The sequence below is a fragment of the Diplotaxodon limnothrissa genome, linkage group LG23, assembly GCF_057381915.1.
Source record: "Diplotaxodon limnothrissa isolate DT_005_m linkage group LG23, D_limnothrissa_male_GT1.1, whole genome shotgun sequence".
NCBI lineage: Eukaryota > Metazoa > Chordata > Actinopteri > Cichliformes > Cichlidae > Diplotaxodon > Diplotaxodon limnothrissa.
The window spans coordinates 20361242-20383074 of record NC_140617.1 but is presented as its reverse complement, the minus strand read 5'-3'; the positions used below and the strand labels follow the sequence as shown (position 1 = coordinate 20383074).

The following is a 21833-nucleotide window of genomic DNA, read 5'->3' as shown; positions in this document are numbered from 1 at the left end:
TGATTGTTTTTGGCTTCTGTTGCAAGACAGAAACAAACTCTGGTCTGTGGAAGCTCGTTTTCATAACTGCAAAAAAAAAAGAACCCATCACAGGCAGCTCTAAGTTATTATTTCAAAATCTAGAATTGCATATTTTTAAATTTCAACTTCTTAATGAGCTGAAATTTTGACTTGCAATTAATTTTCAATTCATTAATAAAGTCTTTTTCAGTGGTGAAAACAAGCTTCCATAGTGGCCACGACTGCGTTCAGGAGCATCAAATGTTAGGTACTCGTTGCTGTTTCCAGCACAGCTGCACATAAACGGATCAGCGTTCTGTCGCCACACGGTGTGCGCTCACTTTTTCTTTTGATCATTTTACTTTTTAAATGGATGTTTTGCCTTAAAAGTCAAAGTGTTTTCTTCTTTACTGTAATTTGTATATTTAATTTTTTGCAGGATTACATGATTTTAATACCAAATCTTGGTCATAGAGTTTCACGTGTTAGAACAAACTTTTTCTCAGGTGAAAAAAAACCATAATCTCTTTTGTTTCGTCTCACTTTGAACTTGGTTATCTGCTTCTTTTTAAATTGGTTTGCACATTTTTCCTCATCCAAGAGTCAATGTTTTCATATTTATCCTCTAGACTTTATTTAAGGAGCTGCTTTCTTCGTCTGGGCCCGGAGTTCGCAGATATTTAACTGAAACAGTCTATAAACAGCAGTCCAACATTTCATTTTATTTCAGTATGGACGAGTAAACAATGCTTTCATTGAAAAAGAGTTAAAATGACTTAAATCCACTCTCCATTAAGTTTTTCCAGATGTGTTTTAGTTTCATTGAGATTTGGAACAGCTGTTTTTGGGTTTATCAACCCTTCAGAATTTAGTTTTCCTCATTTGCGTTGCCTTACAGACGGTCATTTAGTACTTTTAACCACACTACAGAGCTGTGACTGAAATTTAGATGCTGGACGCTGCTTTTAAAACTGGTCATGGATTTCATGGTCCTCTCCTGCTTTCCTTTATTTTCTGTTCCATGACAGCGTCAGACCCTCATAATAAATATGGCTGAGGTTTCAAATAATAACATAGACCTATGTAAAAGTAAAGACTTTGACAGCTATGAATACTTTGTTTTCTAACAGTACAGCTGTGGATGTTTCCTCTTCAGGTTTGGTTTGAACTGAATCATGCAGATCTACTTAAGTAGAGTCCCCGATTAAATATAGGAATAGAGCAGAACAGGTCACCTTTATTTAACTTGCATTTTCACTTTTAAAGGTTGTGAGGTTAAAATATTTTTAGCCAAAATGTTTTAGTGCAACTTTAACTCTTTTAAAACTGTATTTGTTTTGTCTGTCTGCAGTGTTAAACTGTGAAATTGTTACTGATTTTATTTCAATAAATGCTTCTGTATTTAAGAAACTGCTTACGTGAATATCATTCAGCTCAACACAAAAACTTCCCTTCATGAACTTGCGCGTGTGCGTGCATGTGCGTTCTCTCCTTACCTGCCTCCCTGTTTTATGCCAGTTAAGTCTCTAAAGCCTGTAATCTCCACCCGTCACTGCCTGCTGATTAAAACACGCACACACTCCCTTTTTAAGGCTCCATGCACTGTCCAGATATCGGATGTCTTTCCAGATGTTCCCCACTTGGATCTGACCTATTCTCCATTACATGCTGCTCTCAACAGCTTCTGGTGTTTTTCTTCAACACTGTCATATGACATTTAAACGTGCGCCAGGGAGGCGATTGGTCCAGTGACGCCTGTTTCGTTTTAGGTGATTAATTGGTTGATTAAATGGACGGCTGATGTCACGTTCAGGAAACTGTTCAGAGAATATTCCAACCCCCTTTTCTGTGCATTTCATGATGAATAAATAAAGTTAACGTTCTTCTCAAATGGCTTCTTTCAACACAAAGGAGTAGCTGCTTTACTACCAGCATTTTTCAATTAATCCTGTGATAAAAGTACCAGCCCTCATAAGTTATTCAGCAGTGTTGTTCATGCCAGTTGGCACTGTGCTCACCTCAAAGTTGTTACTGCATCGTAAGTGGACTAGTTCTTGTATCTACCTGAGCAAAAAGTGCCTTTAACAACCTCACATTGTCTAATTAACACAAGCACTTTACCATATGTCTCAACTGTGTTCTCTATCTAACAATAACAGTCCAATGAACACATCAGGAGCATTCATGCCACAGGATACTTTGGCTACTAGACTGGAGCAGCCATACTAATACTAGATTATCAAGATCATCAATTAACCAAGTATCAAACCAAAGTTTCACCAATCTAGGAGCCCATCAGCTGTATTCACCTGTAGAAGCCACAGGTGAATACAAACCATGGGTGGTTTAGCTAGCAGCTATCTGAGTCCTTGCTTTTTATTCAACATCCATTGTTAATGAATGTATGTAAATGAAATCAAGCCAGTAGAAACTTTTGCTTTCTACATAAGCAGAATAAAATGTGACTTGTTAATAGAACTCCAACTCCAAACAGAAACCAGAGCTTCCAGTATCAGAGCTCACGTTCTGGACATGCAGAGACATCATTTTCATAAAGAGCGATCTGTTTGCAAGGTTCATGAATGGACTTCAGACAGCTTCTAGATAAGTAAGTAGCTACATTTTTTAGTCTGAATATTTTTGTGAGTGAGAGATTTCTGTTTTCCGTAAATGTGCAAAGAAATCAGTCAAGGCCTAGACATAAAGGCCTATAGATTGGAAGGTGATTGCCTGTTAACTATACTGTGTATACTCTGATCGACGAGAAAGTGGTTTTTGGCTGTCGTTAAGTGAAAATGGTTGCAGAAAACATGTATGGTGTTGCAGCACAGACCTTGTGATTGCTTTGGTCACAGTTTGCCACAGTTCCCCGTGGAAGATGCCAATTTGTCTGCAAACACTAACGAACCACAGAGCCATAGATCAAAAACAGCAAGTTTGCCTGTCAAAATAAAAGTTGCCTGTTTTGAATTGTGTTGCTTGTCAGCAGTAAGACACAGTGTTGAAGATAAACAGTCTCCATTTTCAGTTTGTTACACTTTTTTTTTTATGTTTTCCTACCGCACGGCTAGTAGTCGGCTGGTGTTTGCAGATAAATCGACATCATCCATGCAAACTGTTTCAACCTCCAGCAACCACTCACTAACCAGTCAGGTAATATGCATGTTTAACTGGGGAATGGTGGTTGCAAGGGGGTCAGCCACTGGTCTCTGACTGAGGCCTTAAATGGAGATGTATGAAAAAAACATGCATATGCCTGCTGTGGTGAGCCTGTGGGGCAACCAGCCAACAGTAACTTTTATTAACACTGTAAATAAGACAAGGCTGAACTTTAGACCGTTGAAAACCCAAACAGCCAAACATTCCTATATGGTCCGTACTTGGTGATGGTGGGAAGGCAGAACTCCCTTATAAAAGGAAGAGACCTCTACGGGAACCAGGCTGAGAGAGGGGCAACCATATAATTTATTCACGCTTGATTTGTTCTCCTCAAACTTCAAATCTGCTCTAAAGTTGCTCTAAATAAAGGTGCTGCTCTCACAGCTTCAACAAACTACAAGGCCGGTGTTTCAACTTTATTCACTTTCTCCTGCTTTGCTGTTGTTTTCTGCTCTTTCTCATCCACTTCTAGGTGTTTATAAAAATCGTAACATGGAGGTTGGTTGCCATTTTACATCCACCTGTTCCTGCATTAGTTTGCAGATTAGATTAAAGATTTGTGCTCGTTTTTAGATTCGTCATTGTGCTCGTCCCTTTTATGTTTGCTATTTTTTAACACTCCCTCTTCCTCACTTTTACTGAAAGCAGTTTTTATAATTCAAAGGACAGTTAAACACTCTGTGGATTAAGTGTGAGTGGCCGAGTGAGGTAAATCGTCCGTGTGTTTGAAAGGAAAAGAGACGGAGAGCGTGTGTGAGTGTGTGACGGGGAGAGAGAGAGAGATGCAGAGCGAGGTGTAGTCAGACTGAAGCCCTCTGATTGACTGTGATGTTCAGTCAGATGCTGAGCGGCTTCACATCACAGTCAAACCTCCATCCTTTCGTCTCCCTGTTCATCGGAAACATCTCGTTAGGATAAATTCAACTGTTCGGCTCGGTGCCCGGTGTCACAGGTAAGTTTATATGCAGCTTTTTATGCACCTGTAGTTTCACCTATTATTGACCTACAGAGATGTCCATTATAGTTAAGCTCACGTAGAAATGTTGTTAGACAATTCCAAGATTTTTGTTCCAGGAATTTCAAGGAATTTCTGGATAAATTTGCAACTGATGGAATTAAAATGTATTAAACAAAAAGTAAGTTTTTACTTTTTGTGTGTTTTGCACATGGGCAGTAAACTGTGTCAGCTGTCATTCATGTGCTTTTTATTTTAGGATTTTAAATGTATTTGTCATCTGTTTTTACCCTTTTTTGTTAACAGTGTTTACTTTGAAATCACCAAGAATTAACAATTCATTATCTGAATATTACATAATGATTTACATATACATTTAATATATGAAGTAGACTGAATACTTCCTTTCAGTAATAAAAAAAAATATTTTTAGGAGTTTTTTCATCAAATTTAAATACAGGGATGTGTGTATCATTAAAAAAGTCTGCTTTACACTGGATTATATTTTTTACTCACTGGAGATAAATAGTCTGAAGCTGTTTGAATTTTGTTTCTTGAAATTATTTTTAATATTAAAACATTCAAACCTTTAAAACATTCAAATCTTTAAATAAATCATACAAATTCTTTGACGTGATTGTGTATCACATAGAAATTTTTACCATAAGTGAAAATGTGAATGTGAAGAGATGTATATATGCTTTCTGTCAAATTCAGTAATTGCACCTATGTAAAATAATTTTCTTAAAATGTTTGGGTTGTAATTTCTATTAAACGTGCATTTAAATGAGCCAAAAAATATTAATATTATATATATATATATATTTATATATTTACTAACTATTGAAGGTTCTAATCTAATAACAATAATGCATTTTTTTAAAGAGAGCTAAAGAATAAACGGGGGATTTCATGTCTTAAAAACCTGAAATCAGACCACAGAGTGTTTGAAAAGGTCCTGGATGTTTCTTTGACCTGGTGTAAACTGACACAAATAGGAAAGTCTTTTCCCCCCCAAACATTTTCAAACAAATCTTAGGTTAATTTGGTCAATTTTCTAATTATCATTATTAACTAGAACTGGGAAATTATGACAATATTGATTTTGTTTTTCCTATTTCTGATCATGAGGCAGGTATTAAATCACCCTCAGTGGGGTTTAAAAGGTCCTGTGGTTAAAGTGGTTACTAACAACAGCAGCAGTGTTAACAGACAGAAAATAAACTAACAGAAAAATTATACTCCATTAAATGTCTGTTAACTTCTGCTTATTATCCCCACTTTTATCCTGTGTGTGTTTTCTCTGCTGGAGGGTCTGCTGTCTGAGAGGACAAAGAAAAGCTAGAAAAGGAAGCTTTTGAATAAAAAAAGAAAAGAAACCAGCTGAAATCCACAGATCTCAGAGGTGATTTTTGGTAGACTCTGCACGCTAATAATCTATATTTTAATTGTTTGCAGAGTAAATTCTTTCTGGTAGGTTTTCAAAGTTTCGTATCCAAATATCTGACATTTTCTTACAGCCAATTTTACCTTCTTATTCACAATCTTGGGTTTTGTTGTTGGTAAAATTTTGATCAAACGTCCTGTTTTTGAAACAGAGTTCATTCAAGCCATCAGCCCAAAGTGTACAGATGGCATGTTATGCACTAAATACACTGCTATGCTGTGAACTATGTAGCAATTTGAGGCAAACAAATCCATAACCCTAAAAAAGAAAACATTAGTTCAGTTTGCCCAATTTGCATGTGATAACTGTGCATAAATGGACATGACAATACAATAAATCAATCTACTGATGGTGTTTAAAGGTATGTGTTTTAAGTTTTTATCCTTTATTTTCATTCTTGTTTCAGGCATCGTTTCCTTCCAGGTCCATACTAGAAGCCAAGTAAGAGTCTCATTGAAAGACAAATGGTGTCGGGTGTGCAGATGCTTCTGACTGACAAAGTAAAAGACTTTACAATTTTGTTGACCCCTTTGTGTCACTTTCAGTCTGTGAACCCACTGTAAATTAAATGATGCAGTTAAAGAAGGTTTCTATTCAAGAGCAACTTGGAAAAATAAATAAACCTTTTATTTCATTCAGATTCATTTAAACTGAACAATCAAACATCAGATTATAGCACATTTCATTTGCTCCTTTCATATCAAACAATGTTGATTGTTTAAAAGCTTCAAAAATAAACAACAGATAAACTGCTTCCTGAAACGAGCTTATTTTTTGCGTTTCTTTGGTCCAGAAATTCCCCACCTGCATTCAGCCTATTATTTTCAAATGCAGAAATTTTCAGGAACAATATGGGTTTATCGGGTAGCTGACACCGTCCTCCAGCTAACTACAACAATGACAATAACGTCAGCTCATTTTTTATTTTTATTTTCATTCAGTTAAACTGATTATGTGGCTTAGAAAAAAACTGAAACCTGTAGCATGAATTCAAAGTGGACTGGACTGAAAATTTTGTTTTCAGTGGGATTTACTAATCACCTGTTAAATGCAGCAGTGAAGCGTAATCTGATCGTTAGAGGGCTGGTGTAATTTAAAGAGGTGTTATTAAGAAATTATATAAAACCATGGTTATATGATTTGGTCCTGATCATTTTCAATGATCAATTGTATTTAGGATGTAGTTTGAAATGTCAAAAGGTGTTTTAAAAATTGAGAAACTCATCAAGAATGTGTGAGATCTTCAACATTCAGTGAAACCTGATCTATGATTATAGCAAATAAAACATAATTTATACCATGTTTGAGATTCAGTGCGGTCAACAAAACAGACTCTAAGAGACGATATGAAAAAATACAGCCTGTGTTTTTTTACCCATTATTTGAAGTACTGCTGTGTTCTTCAGTCTATTGAGACAAGAATCATACTTTGTGGTAAAATTTACGCTTAGTGGACTAAATTAGTAAAATAAAAATATTCAGGTGGATCAGATTGCATTGTCAAGTTTCTAAAGACTAAAAAATAATCCAAACATCTTTACTCAAGTGAAATTAATGTTATAAAAACTGTAAAACTCATCACGATTGAATCTGTCTTTGTTTGGGTTTGGAGATGAAGGTGGAGGGGTTACAGGAAGATGGAGGGTCTGGTTCAGTGTCATCTGTAGATCAGAGTGCCACTGGTGCTGGTGGGTCGATGTGCAGTCCCGGTTCGGCTGAACGCTGCATGTCGCGGCTGCTGAGCGCCGTGGAGAGCGAGCTGCAGGCCGGCCGGGAGAAGGGCGACCCAACAGAGCGGGAACTGAGGGTGACGTTAGAGGATGCCGAGCTGTGGAGGAAATTCCAGCACATCACTAACGAGATGATCGTCACCAAGAATGGACGGTAACTGCTCTCAGATTTTTGCTACAAATTAACAAACTTCCATGAACAAACTTCACTCCTTCAATGCAACTGTTAGTTATTCAGGAAGCACCTGGTAGTGGAAACAAAAGTTTATTTACAGCTTCAGAATACTTTAGAAAATTGAAAGAAAAGGTGAACAAATTACAATATAAATGAAGTTTCTTAAATAAACAAAAATATCTGGATATAAACACCTGAATTAGAGATTCTCAGGATGCATTTCAATTAGAGACTTTGCGTTAAGTAATGTTTACTTTTTTGAGTCTTACTGCTGATCAACATGTGAATCTCAAGGGCGTTTGGGTAAATGGTAAATAAATTGATTCTTCTGCAGCACCTTACAACTCTACTGCAGAGCTCAAAGTGCTTTATAGAACATCTCATTTATACTGACTAATTCATGAAAGCACATTTTCTACGATTAAGCGTTTTCTCTGTAACATTCAGACACTGATAGTTGCATCAAAGAGCAACTTGGGGTGCAGTATCTCCTCCAAGGATACTTTGGCATGTAGACTGGAGCAGGCAGGGATCAAACCACCAATCTTTCAGTTAGTAGATGACCTACATTTCCTCCTGAGCTGCAGCCACCTCACCCACTTTTCTACATTGATAGAAAAAACACGTTAACATGTTCTCTCCTAAACAAAGCCTTCATAATTAGCCAGCTGAGATACTGGGTGTCTCTTTGTTTTGGGTTTTAGAGGTGTTCACAAGAGGAGGTTTTGATAGCCATTGTTGAGATTGTAGAGGTCTCAAAGACGTTTTTGAGTTAGTTCAGGAGATTTTTTTTTAGGTCTTTAGAGGAGATTCTTTAGATTTTGAAGGTATTGAAGAGATTTCCACAAAAAAAAAAAATCAATAAGTTACTCCAAAAAGTATTCCACAAATACTTTTGGATGTTTCAGAAGCCTACAAGAAGCTCTGGAGGCTATTAGGGAGACTGACATCTGATATTTGTAGTCCTTGTTGATTCTGAGGATCTCCTGGAGAAGTTATGGATGCAATTAGTAACGTTTTCTAATTGTGTTGTAAGACTTTTCGGAAGAAAATCAGAAGAGTTTGGCTCATTTAGAAGTGATAAATAGCTTTGAGAGTGTCCAGATATAATTTAGGAGTTGTGAGAAGTTTTTTCTGAAGTTATAGAGGTAATAAGGACAGTACTTATGGTCTTTAATACATTCTAGATATAGAATGTGTTAAACGTAATATCAGTAAAGTACTTTTCTGAAAGTACATTGTCAACAGCCATCAGATTGACAGCCAACAGGAAACAGATCATTATATCAGGTAACTTTTGTCTTTACAGTCAGTATTCAGTAACGAACATGTTAGAAAATCATAAAAAGGCAATTTTCAGTCTTTTCCTAAACTGACAGAATTGATTTTTCTTGTCAGGAAAGTCTGCAAATGAAAAATGTAATTTAGCAAACACAGATACAGTTCTTTGCAACTTTCAACTAGTCAGTGTGAAAATAAAAAAAAAAAACTGAGCCTTTCAGATACAACCGGCCCTATAAATAGCTATGATCCATATAATGCTGCTAAGTTTACTCGGGCAGTTTTAGTTTGGCATTTCTGTCACTCCCTGTGAAGGTAACATTAGGAGGACTTTCTAGTGCTTCAACTTGTGACTTTGCAATAATAAGTTAATGACTTCATTGGCATCAGCAGTCAATGAATGATACAGTAGCATGCCAACATTTTATGTGAGAGTTAATCAACTTTTGTTCCTAGTCAGCCAGTTTAGAAACAGAAAAATCAGACATTAAAAGATCATTATGTTCAATTCAGTGGCATGAAGATACACCATATTCTTCCTGAGCACGAATATACAATTCAGGCTTTATGAGAGAAACAAGCTTGAAGAAGAAAATATTTGAAAAATTGTGTTGTTGTTTTTTCTAAATTGAGTTTTGTTGGTGGTTCTTCTGAGCAGATGTGGCAACTTGTACTTTGTTTGCCAGAGATTTGTTATTTTGTTGTGATGCTAAAAACATAATCTTACCCATTTTTCTACAAATAATGGCTCGTTTTAGAAGATACTTGATTTCTGAATATTTTTGCAAAAATGACCACAGAGATGGAGAAACATTAACACAGAGTGTCCCTGTTTTAAGCTGACTCCCGATCAGTGCTGCTGTTAACCGGGGTTATTCATTAGTCTCGATAGCAGCTGTTATCATCGCCTCTGTGTGTTTCATTTTGTGGTTTTTTTGTGCCAAGCCGAGGCGTGTTGACCAGTCGCGCCCTGCGGTGGGCAAACACTCCATTTACACCTGCAGGACGCCACTTCAACTGCTGTTACTGCTGGAGAGCCGACTGTTTGTCTGAAAGCAGCTTTAGAAGGATGGAAACTTTGGTATTTTTAACATACGGTGATAAATTTATATTCACATGCAGAGATGGTTGGTTATCATAATCTGTCATAGTTTATGCTGCCTGTAACAAATTTTAGCTCTGGTAAGGATTTTTCTAATCAGTCATCAGTTGTTATTGATGGTTATCGAAGAAATGCATTTGTTGGCTGCAGAGGTGTGGACTCGAGTCACATGACTTGGACTCGAGTCAGACTCGAGTCATTAATTTTATGACTTTAGACTTGACTTGAAAAAATGTTCTAAGACTTGTGACTTGACTTGGACTTTTACACCAATGACTTGGGACTTGAATTGGACTTGAACCGGTTTACTTGAAAAGACTTGATATTTTACCCCAAATATAAAATTTAACATGCATATTATATAGAGATTGAAAATGTGACGTCATTCACGGGTAGAACCGCAAAGGATTCTGGGAACTCGTGGCAAGCGGTACTAGCGCACGCAGGCTTTCAATTAAAATCAGTTACACAGCGATAAAAAGAAACACAAAAATGTCAAGAAGCTGTTGTATTATTAACTGCAATAGCCGGTCGCATGACAGCCACGGGAAGCCGACGGGTAAAGAGATCGGTTGTTATCGGATTACGTCGTTGAAGAGAAATTGTTCGAGCCATGTTTCCGAAGTAACAAAGACGCGACGGGTGGCCTGGATTGCAGCCATTCAAAGATCAAATATAACGTCCCAGAACCCTCCAGCTCACAGGTTAGTCTGCTCCAAGCATTTACACGAAGGTCAGTGTTTTTAGTAGTTAATACGTCATTTTCATAACATAATTGGTGATATAGGTTACAAGCAAGTCTGGCGCTGAACAGAAATTGTCGCGCTATGCTCCTTTATTTATTGTGCATAAATAGTGAATTGTCCTGACACAATATTGCGTTTCGCTTCTGTTATTATGGTACATTGACAAAAACATATACTTTTATTCACAGGATAAAACAGGTTTGTATCACTAATTGCCCAGTACGATTACAGCATACAGTATTGTTGTCACTGCTACATTTCTGTAATGAACCAGAAATTATTTCCACTGCTAATTAATTACCGTTGAGCTCCAAGGTCCTATTAATAAACGGTTAAGGAATGTATATTTATGACGACGATTTGTGAGACTGGTAAACTTATGATACGTACGATGGTCTTTCGTTCTACACGGTGCATTTCAAGGTCCTGCACCCATCCCTCGGTAAACTGTACCTGGGCTTGTTGCAGTGACCGGAAGTTACTAAACTTCATGAGTGTATGCACTCACTCCAAGAACCGTATGATTATTAATATGCATATAAATAAAGAAGCTATTTTGTGCAAAGATGTCAACTGTAAGAATGCTGTGCATAAACATTTACTCTGCTCCATGTATGATGATTATAGTGACTGCTCTGTATAAAAGTGGCACACTGCTTGATAAACAATATAAGCATAAGAAACCTAACATCAGACCTGGCTGGAAAGAACATGTATCCATGTACCATGATGAAGCTCGCATAGCTTATAAATGTTGGGCCATGGCTGGAAGACCTAAACAAGGCCCAGAATTTGAACAGAAAAAATGTGCGAATGCCAGATATAAGTACGCTGTTCGCTTTATAACTAAAAATGAGCAAATGCTAAGAGCAGATTCTTTGGCCAGGAAAATGCTGTGTAATAATACGGCAGATTTTTGGAAAGAGGTGAAAGCTCTTAATAACTGTAAACCATCTCTACCATCAACTGTTGAAGGTGTTTCTGGGGCAGATAACATTGCAGCATTATGGAGACAGCATTACAGTGCGTTGTTTAACTGTATAAAAAGTGAACCATATGAGGACAATCTTGACATGAGTAATGACACAATAAGTGTAAGGACACATGAAGTATATGAAGCCATTCATAGGTTGTCTGATAATAAATCCTCTGGTTTGGATCACATCACTGCAGAACATTTAAAACATGCTAGTGTAAGGCTAGCTCCTCTTTTAGCACTCTGTTTCACTGGGTTTATGATTCATGGCATATTACCAGACTCAATGCTGTGTATTTTACTGGTACCAGTTATGAAGGACAAAGCTGCAAAAGTGAGCTGCTTGGATAATTACAGGCCAATTGCACTAGCCAGTATTTTATCTAAGGTGTTAGAAAGAATCCTGTTTGACAGAGTTAGTGTGTTCATCTCTTCTCTGGATAATCAGTTTGGCTTCAAAGCACGGCACTGACATGTGCATATATGCACTCAAGGAAATAGTCAGTTTGTACAGGGCTAAAAATTCATCTGTCCTCATGTCTTTCATTGATGCCTCTAAGGCTTTTGATCGAGTGAACCACAGAAAACTTTTTGATAAAATGAAGAGTACATCGTGAGGATTCTCTCTTACTGGTACGCTCATCAGAACATGAAGGTTAAATGGGGAAGCAGTATTTCTGCCCCCTTTGGTGTCAGCAATGGTGTTAGACGGGGTGGGATTTTGTCTCCAATTTTATTTAATTTGTATGTTGATGATTTGTCCATACAGCTGAGAGCCTGTAACACTGGGTGTATATTAGGTAAAGCACTGATAAATCATCTTATGTATGCAGATGACCTGGTTGTTTTTAGTCCAAGCAGTGCTGGGTTACAGGATCTTCTTAATGTCTGTACTGAATATGGTGTGCAATATGACATTGAGTACAATGCTGCTAAAAGTGCTGTTTTGATATGTAGAACCAAGCAGGATAAACAGCTAAATTTCCCTTTGTTTAAACTGGCACAAAAAACTCTTGAAGTTCATAAAAAGGTGAAATACCTCGGTCACTTTATTACTGAGCAAATGAATGATGATGATGACATATACAGACAACGGTGTAAGCTCTATGTGCAGGCAAATACTATTGCACGCAAATTCAGCTTTTGTTCACTTCCAGTTAAAGTGGCTTTGTTTAAAGCGTATTGCACACCGCTATATACTGCCCCCTTGTGGTCATACTACAAACAATGTAGCATGCAGAAGCTGCATGTTGCATATAATGATGCGATGAGAATCCTTTGCAGGATACCTAGAAGTGGTAGTGCCAGTCAGATGTTTGTAGCTGTGGGTGTTTGGACTTTTAAAGCACTTTTAAGGAAGCTAATGTTCAATTTTAGAGAACGACTGGATGGTTCGAGTAACAGTATAATTTTAGCACTCACAGATCCGACAGTGAGTGGTTCCCGTTACTCATCCAGTCTCAGAAAGCACTGGTTAAAGTGTTTGTGTATTTATTGATTTATTTTAAGTAATTGTGTTTTATGTATATTATGGTTTTATATTTTTACAAATGTTTTAGATACTTATTTATATACATATATATATTTAATGGTGTATACCTTGTGTTGGGGGGGGGGGGTGTTGTGTGTGTGTGTGTGGTTTTTTTTTTTTTTTTTTTTTTTGTCTTGTTTTTATGGACATGAAGTCTGCCAATTAAGATTGAATTGAATTGAAATAAATATGCTAAGATGAGATAGCTGACTTCATCTAACTAGCAAATGTTGTCCAGGCTACGTTGGTGATGCAGTTTTTTTTAATGTGTATGATATTTTTGTCATGCGATTTTAAAGCCGGTCCAACAAGCGCATCCAAGAATAACATGCAGCTTATCTCAGAACTGTCGGTGAAAATTATTCTTGGAGCTAGGTTTAATTGAGCTGCATTCTAAAGAGGTGCAATTTCACAATTTGTGTATATTTTCTAAGTTCACTATTTTGTCATGTGTTGAGAAAAACACAGATTTTAAAATTACATGGTCTAATATTTACATTTAGCATAACTGCAACATTATTTTTTCGTTTTTTTTTTTTTTAAAGACTCGAAAGGACTTGAAATTCAAATTTTCAGACTTGTGACTTGACTCGGACTTTTACACCAGTGACTTGAGACTCGACTCTGACTTGCCTGACATTACTTGAGACTTGACTTGAGACTTGAGGATAAAGACTTGAGACTTACTTGAGACTTGCAAGACAATGACTTGGTCCCACCTCTGGTTGGCTGTACCGCTGTCAACCAGTCAGAATGAAAAATAAAGAATAAGGTATATTCAGAGAATAAAATGGGGGTGGAATCGTAGTGTCAGGAGGCTCTTTGGAGAAAAACTAGTCTGGAAATTATAGACATTTTCTCTAAAGCCCTTAAAATCTGGTATTGTTAAAATGCCTTTATACAGCCTTCAGCTGTTTGGCACAATTGTCAAAAAATTGCAGTACCAGACTTTTTTGGATTCTGTTTACTTTTAAAACTCCATCCAACAATTATTTGTGTTATATATAAATCATTATCTCTAATTTGACAGAAATTTCTGAAAATTGGCTCTTACATGTTTTCTTTGACCAACTCTCAAAGCTGAACTATTTTCCTAGAAAAGCTCAAGAAAGTCCTCACTCCTGAGAAACTACAAGGAACAACTATCTGTATATCAGTGCAGCTGAAAATTCTGTCAGTTTAAAAATTAATCTGTTAACTAAATGTGTGACTGTGATAAATTATCACAGACGTTTTATAGAACTATTCAAATTTACTGTTGGCTTCTGGAATGTTTTTAACAGATCCACAAATTCCCAATATTTGAGTTTGATCTGTATGTAGTTTAATAGTTGCAATAATTTTGTATTTGTTTGTAAATGTATTCATTATATGAAACGTTATATTGTGTATATATTTAATTTCATCTAAAGTCCAAAACATAAAGCAAAACAAAATGCTGTGGATCCTTTGGCAGCTTAAAACCTGGATATTTATCTGAGGTGCCGGTGGTGACCAAAAATGGAGCTAAAAGAGAAAAAAAGTCGGACAATCTTCAGGTTGATATAAATAACTTTATCATTATAGTTGGTTATACTTAAAAAAAACTGAACCAAAGAATGAAACTGAAACTGTAAATTCAGATTTGCAATCACATAATAGCAGAACAGCTCCCACAGCTGAGCAGGTGGTGAGCAAAGTCAAAACATATCTTTATAATAAGCTGCTGACTAATTTGTTGATTAAATGTTCAGCAATGTATGTTACAGTAACTTCAGCTTCAATAAAACTTTCATAGAGATACATTCATATGTATAGGCAATGTGTGTAATCTATGTATAAACTTATAATATAATGTAAGAAAAAATGCATTAAAATTGGTATTAGCCCCATAATTCTGTTATTATTTTGGGTTCTGTGAGTGAACATAAACTTTCCCCTTTAATCAAGCTGTGTGTCTCTCTTCAGTCGCATGTTCCCAGTGCTGAAAGTGAGCGTCTCTGGCCTGGACCCCAGCTCCATGTACTCCTTCCTGCTGGACTTCGTCCCGGCTGACAGCTGCCGCTGGAAGTTTGTAAACGGGGAGTGGGTGGCGGCCGGCCGGGCGGAAAGCCGCAGCGAAGGCCGGGGCCACGGTGGCATCTACATCCACCCTGACTCGCCAAACTTCGGCGCTCACTGGATGAAAGCGGCCGTGTCCTTCAACAAGGTCAAACTCACCAACAAGGTGAACGGAGGAGGACAGGTGGGTGGAACAGAGCCTGAAAATCTGCATGTCTTCATTCATTGATTTCTTTGTGTGTTTACTTGTTCTTTCTGCAGTCATTCATACTTTGATTTTTATCCAGTCTGTTCATATATTTTTGAGATTTTCAGTTTTTATTTAATTGTTGTTTTTTTTTCTTTCCTGTGATTTCTTATTCGTTTTCTTTCTCTCCTTTGTTCTCTTTTTTGTTTCTGTTCTGCTGATTTTTGCTTTCTTTGTTTTGTTTGTAGTTCCTTTTTTCTTCAGTACTTTATTCCTCTCTTTAATCTAGTGTTTTCTTTTTTGTTCTCGTAATTTTCTACTATTCATTCTTGTCTTTCTTCTCCCTTTCCCTCTTTCACTTTTACCACACTTTTTCCTGTATTTCTTCTGCATCTCCGTCTTCTTCTTCTTCTTGAGTCCATTATCCTGCTGTTCATGTCAAGAGTCTCCGTCTCTTTCCCTCTCTCTCTCTCCTTCCCTCTGTATTGTATTGAAGTGGGCGAGAGACTACCGCCTCTAATTAGCCACTTCAGTCCCTCTCTCCGCTCACTTCACCTGCTCGCCCCCTCGTAACCACGGGAACGGGATAAACAGCTCTTAATTGGCCAGCAGCAGTTTAATGCACTTCCTGTCGAGAGCTGTTCAGCACTCTTAGAGGCCTCCATGCGCACACACGCACACACAAACACAAACACACGTGCACAGCACTACAAAATTGGCAATAATGTTGTCTATATTTACCCCATTATCCCTGTCCAAACATGACACGCACACACCGGGCAGTAATGCAGAGTTGGAACAGAGAGCTCGGCCATAATGAAATAATTGCTCAGCTTATTTGTACATTATGGTAATTATGTTTTTTACTGGGAAATCAATTTACCCATCATGCTTCAGATGGACGAGGGAGAGAGAGGTAAACTATATTCAAAAAGAGCCCACACACACTCCAGCTAATGTGGGCACTGCCAGCACACACACAGCGCCGGGGTCAGATCTGAAGCCAGCCTCTCAATCTGAATAGAAAACAGTTTGTTTTTGTGTGTCCGCCCGGAGAACTCGGATTGGTTAATTGGGCCTCATTAGCGAGGGGGGGGGGGTTGATGGGGAGATGGACGAGATAGAAAAGACAGATGGATAAAAGAGTGTTTTGGCCAAAAGACAAAGATGGCTCCACTCCATAAACTCTCCTGCAGTCAGACAAACTGACAAACTGACTGACTGACAAAACTACACTTACCTTTGTTTTCTGTTAATTGATTCAAAAGTACAGAGCTGTTTGGACTTTTTCAAACTTTTAGAGCCGAGTTTTTACCGTGAGGCTTGTGATCTCTTCAGAGAGGATGGACTTCAGTAAAAAAGTACTGAAATGAACTAAACAGGTCAGATAGGAAATGTTGAAGTATGGATAGAATGAGGTAGGCAGTTACAACCAGATATAGATGGTTACATTTATGAATGGGCAATAATATACATGGACACAAGCAGGTATCGGAGGAATGGAAACATTATAGATGACGGGGGATCTATTATTGTACGATCATCTATTATTGTACGATCTACTGTACAATATAAAGCGCCTTGAGGCGACTGCTGTTGTGATTTGGCGCTATATAAATAGAATTGAATTGAATTGAAATGGAAACATTATAGATGAGTACAAACTGGTGTTAATGAATATAGATAATTGGGCGAAAGCATATAAAAATATTATAGATGACTGAAAACCTCTAAAAAGGTGGATAGATAGTAGCAGATAGAGGTAGCTTCAGAAAATTACAACTGGATATAGAGAGATACGAACAGGTACAAATTGAGAAAGACATATAAAAATGTTTAGATGTGTGTAAATGGGTAAAGATGGAAAAATGAATATACAGCTTAAAAGAATTAAAGGGACACTTGAAATTCCAGTACCAGTATGTATATATATACAGTGGTTTGCAAAAGTATTCGGCCCCCTTGAACTTTCCCACATTTTGTCACATTACAGCCACAAACATGAATCAGTTTTATTGGAATTCCACATGAAAGACCAATACAAAGTGGTGTACACGTGAGAAGTGGAACGGAAATCAATACAATAAATAACTGCAAAGTGGGGTGTGCGTAATTATTCAGCCCCCTGAGTCACTACTTTGTAGAACCACCTTTTGCTGCAATTACAGCTGCCAGTCTTTTAGGGTTTGTCTCTACCAGCTTTGCACATCTAGAGACTGAAATCCTTGCCCATTCTTCTTTGCAAAACAGCTCCAGCTCAGTCAGATTAGATGGACAGCGTTTGTGAACAGCAGTTTTCCGATCTTGCCACAGATTCTCGATTGGATTTAGATCTGGACTTTGACTGGGCCATTCTAACACATGGATGTGTTTTGTTTTAAACCTTTCCATTGTTGCCCTGGCTTTATGTTTAGGGTCGTTGTCCTGCTGGAAGGTGAACCTCCGCCCCAGTCTCAAGTCTTCTGCAGACTCCAAGAGGTTTCCTTCCAAGATTGTCCTGTATTTGGCTCCATCCATCTTCCCATCAACTCTGACCAGCTTCCCTGTCCCTGCTGAAGAAGCACCCCCAGAGCATGATGCTGCCACCACCATATTTGACAGTGGGGATGGTGTGTTCAGAGTGATGTGCAGTGTTAGTTTTCCGCCACACATAGCGTTTTGCATTTTGGCCAAAAAGTTCCATTTTGGTCTCATCTGACCTTCTTCCACATGTTTGCTGTGTCCCCCCCACATGGCTTGTGGCAAACTGCAAACGGGACTTCTTATGGTTTTCTGTTGACAATGACTTTCTTCTTGCCACTCTTCCATAAAGGCCAACTTTGTGCAGTGCACGACTAATCGTTGTCCTATGGACAGATTCCCCCACCTGAGCTGTAGATCTCTGCAGCTCGTCCAGAGTCACCATGGGCCTCTTGGCTGCATTTCTGATCAGCGCTCTCCTTGTTCGGCCTGTGAGTTTAGGGTGACGGCCTTGTCGTGGTAGGTTTACAGTTGTGCCATACTCCTTCCATTTCTGAATGATCACTTGAACAGTGCTCCTTGGGATGTTCAAGGATTGGGAAATCTTTTTGTACCCTCAGCCTGCTTTAAATTTCTCAATAACTTTATCCCTGACCTGTCTGGTGTCTAAATCCAATCAAGAATCTGTGGCAAGATCTGAAAACTGCTGTTCACAAACGCTGTCCATCTAATCTGACTGAGCTGGAGCTGTTTTGCAAAGAAGAATGGGCAAGGATTTCAGTCTCTAGATGTGCAACGCTGGTAGAGACATAGCCTAAAAGACTGGCAACTGTAACTGCAGCAAAAGGTGGTTCTACAAAGTATTGACTCAGGGGGCTGAATAATTACACACACCCCACTTTTCAGTAATTGTATTGTGTTGGTCTTTCACAGGGAATTCCAATAAAATTGATTCATGTTTGTGGCTGTAATGTGACAAAATGTGGAAAAGTTCAAGGGGGCCGAATACTTTTAGATAAAAGCATTTAGGTGCAGAAAAAATGTACAATAATCTTGGTCTAAATAATTATAAATGATGGGAAAATGTAGAAATAATTGTCTTCATTTTCCCAGATTATGTTGAATTCTCTCCATAAGTATGAACCTCAGCTCCACATCGTGTGTGTTGGCTCTCGCCATCGACTGGTTTCTAACGTTTCCTTCAAAGAAACACAGTTCATCGCCGTCACTGCCTACCAGAATGAAGAGGTACAAAAGATGTTCTATTTTCAATATCATTTGGTGTTTGGGTGTGAACTAGAACTAGTTTCACAGCTATACTTGTTCTAATTCTTGAAAAATTGAAGCTGATTTTGATATATCAAAGTTAAAGCTAACACCAGCAAGCTAAAATTGCTCAAATATTCCAATTAACCAGATTTAATGCTGGTTAAGTGTCATGAAATATTGGACAGTGTTTCTTTTTTCAATTACCTTTTTAATAAATATGGATTTGTGGGACACAGACTCGGAATTAGAAACACAACACAACATCTTTTAATCGGAAAAAAACATTTGAATACAAATGTATGAAATTTTTTATAAAGGTAAAGCTCAGACGTCTGATTTAGTTTAAAAAAAAGGTAAAGCTCAGAGTTTTTTTTACCAGCTGAATCTGTTTAATTTAATGAGATGAATCAGTTTTTAAGGGTATAATATATTCCATTTTTAATGTTACAACAGCAAACCCTTACTTAGTTGGTCACGTTCAGGTTATTAATAATCTATTCTCTCATTTTATTGAGATCACAGTTAATAAAAACAGATTGGGAACACACACTAATTATTCAAATCAAAACAGAGGAAGAATTTATTAAACAGAACTGTGAAATAATACAATAAGTGGACATGAAAATGGATATTCATCTAGAAGCCTGATTGGGAAATTACTTGCAAATGAACAGATCAATGAAAGATGAAGCCTCTGTCCAATAAATGGACTGTTATGCATAAAAGTCATTTAACATTTCACAGCTGAGGTGCTCTGTTCTTCTCGAGTGTAAAATAACGTAACAGGATGTGGATGTTTCTGTGTTTTTCTGTGCAGATCACAGCCCTAAAGATCAAATACAACCCGTTCGCTAAAGCCTTTCTGGATGCCAAAGAGAGGTAACACTGCACAGCAACACAACAACAGCATCCAAACACTTTAATCTGACTTTTAAACTGGATATACCCTTTAAGAGACCCAGTAGCCATATAGTGTATTTCTATGTTCTTTTGTGATACTTTAAATTATAAAAATATAAATCTAGCCTCCAAAACTTTTCATAGATTTTTACAGGATTTTCTACATTAATGTGCCACGGAGAATGGAAAGCTGTGAAATATGAACATTTTTAACACAATGGGCTTTGATTTATTAGCCCTTTTTCTGGTATATATTCAATAATTAGGTATCTCATTATGACAGTGTTTAGATATTTCAGTAATCTAAATGTTTTGTGCATTTCTACACAAAATCTTTGAAATATTACGCTTCTGCCAACCAGATTTTTTTTTTCAGATTGAGTTAGAAACAACGGATGACTATGATGACTTCACTGTAATTTTGCTTTTTAGTTGCAAAGATAGCTGGATTGCACAAGGGTTAAAAATGTCCTGTTTCTCATATTAGGTTTTCAGAGCATTTAAAGTAATTATCATGAAGAAAGCAAGAGTTATTTGTACGGCAATTTTCACATTAAAAGCACCAGATAACTTCTACAGAAGTAGAACAGCTCTGTTTGATCAAAGTTCCTGCATGCTGGTAACACACGGCAGAAGACTTTCACTGCACTACAGATAACATTAAAAATAGATCCAACTATAGCTCATCCATCATGGTCGGGTTTTGTCTTCACTAGCAGGGAGTTAAAACTGGATTGGACCAGCAGGGCACCTGTTTATTTGGTTGGTGGTGCAGGGTGGTCTTTAAAAGAGAACAAAAATGTGCTCTCACCTCTGCAAAGTCAACTAGCTTTCAGCATAGCTCTGAGACATATGTAAAGTATATGGTCATTCAGAGTAAGTTTCTGGTTAGACTCCATAACGTTTTTAGGCCCAGGTGCATCAACCTCAGTTTGGGGTGCATTTAAAGGTTATCCAGGCCTTTATATCCTTAAGTCGTGGCTCTAGTTTAACTAATAATTTCGGCACCATAGATAAATAAAGTTGGATATCATCTGCATAGAAAATAAAATGTAGGTATTATTTATGACAAGAGAGGTAATGCACCATCTCAAATGTTCTGTGCCTTTTAGTTTTCAGTACCAAGAAAAGGTTGCGGGAGAACTGATGGAAGGATTGTTAGCAAGACTAAAAGGGCATTTGACTACCGAAGAGCTTCAGGGTGGTTCAGCTGACTTTGGAGTGGTGATAAACACACCTCAGTATCCAAAGTGGTTGACTTCAAGAGGTCAGGCTCTCAGCTCCCAAACTAAACATCATGATAAATCTTTAGACAGTTCTTTTTATTTTTTGTTATTTTGAATAAGTAAAAGGTGGAGATAAAGACATACTTCACTTTAAGCTTATATTTTACTCACTGAGATAGAAAACTGTGATCAGGGGACCCAAACATCACTGCAAAATCTCCACATAAACAAATGATGTTGTAAAATCAACTTGTGATTAAATGCAATAGCTGTGAGATCTAGTATGTCATATATAATGAGTGTGCAGTTGTGGATGAGTCAGATTTCTGTCCCATCCAGAGATATTTTACACCACAGCCATGTGCCTGCAATGACTGCTGACACTTTACACTTAACGCTTAGCATTTCTCACCAGGATAACAGAGGAAGTTAGCGTTAGCAGGCGATTAGAGAGTCATTATGAACTCCACCGTCTCACTCATTTGGAGAGAGGGTGTCAAGTGAGAGACTCTATACAATATAAACCACACACACATCTGAACACAGACACACAAACTCACATTGTCTTGATGGCTGTGTTTGATTTATCCTCCTCAGGATCCCAGGTGGGCGGAGTTTGCCTGAGCCATCAGAGGGCCGTGTTGGGATT

At 37.6% G+C, this 21833-nt stretch overlaps 2 protein-coding genes across 3 annotated transcripts in view; both read left to right on the top strand.

Moving 5' to 3' along the window:
* Positions 1–21833, top strand: part of LOC146607939 (uncharacterized) — a 200538-nt gene that overhangs the window by 118407 nt on the left and 60298 nt on the right. The window lies entirely within an intron of this gene.
* tbx19 (T-box transcription factor 19) overlaps positions 6026–21833 on the top strand; it is a 17706-nt gene continuing 1898 nt past the window's right edge. The window contains exons 1-6 of one of the 2 annotated variants that reach the window (XM_085348514.1): positions 6026–6061; positions 7174–7445; positions 15050–15326; positions 18903–19037; positions 19876–19937; positions 21782–21833. The exon at positions 21782–21833 is cut by the window's right edge and continues 7 nt beyond it. In XM_085348514.1, the coding sequence (XP_085204640.1) occupies positions 6026–6061; positions 7174–7445; positions 15050–15326; positions 18903–19037; positions 19876–19937; positions 21782–21833 (834 nt within the window). Of the gene's footprint in view, positions 6062–7173; positions 7446–15049; positions 15327–18902; positions 19038–19875; positions 19938–21781 lie in introns of those variants that run through there. The other variant, XM_085348515.1, reaches the window with a different exon arrangement.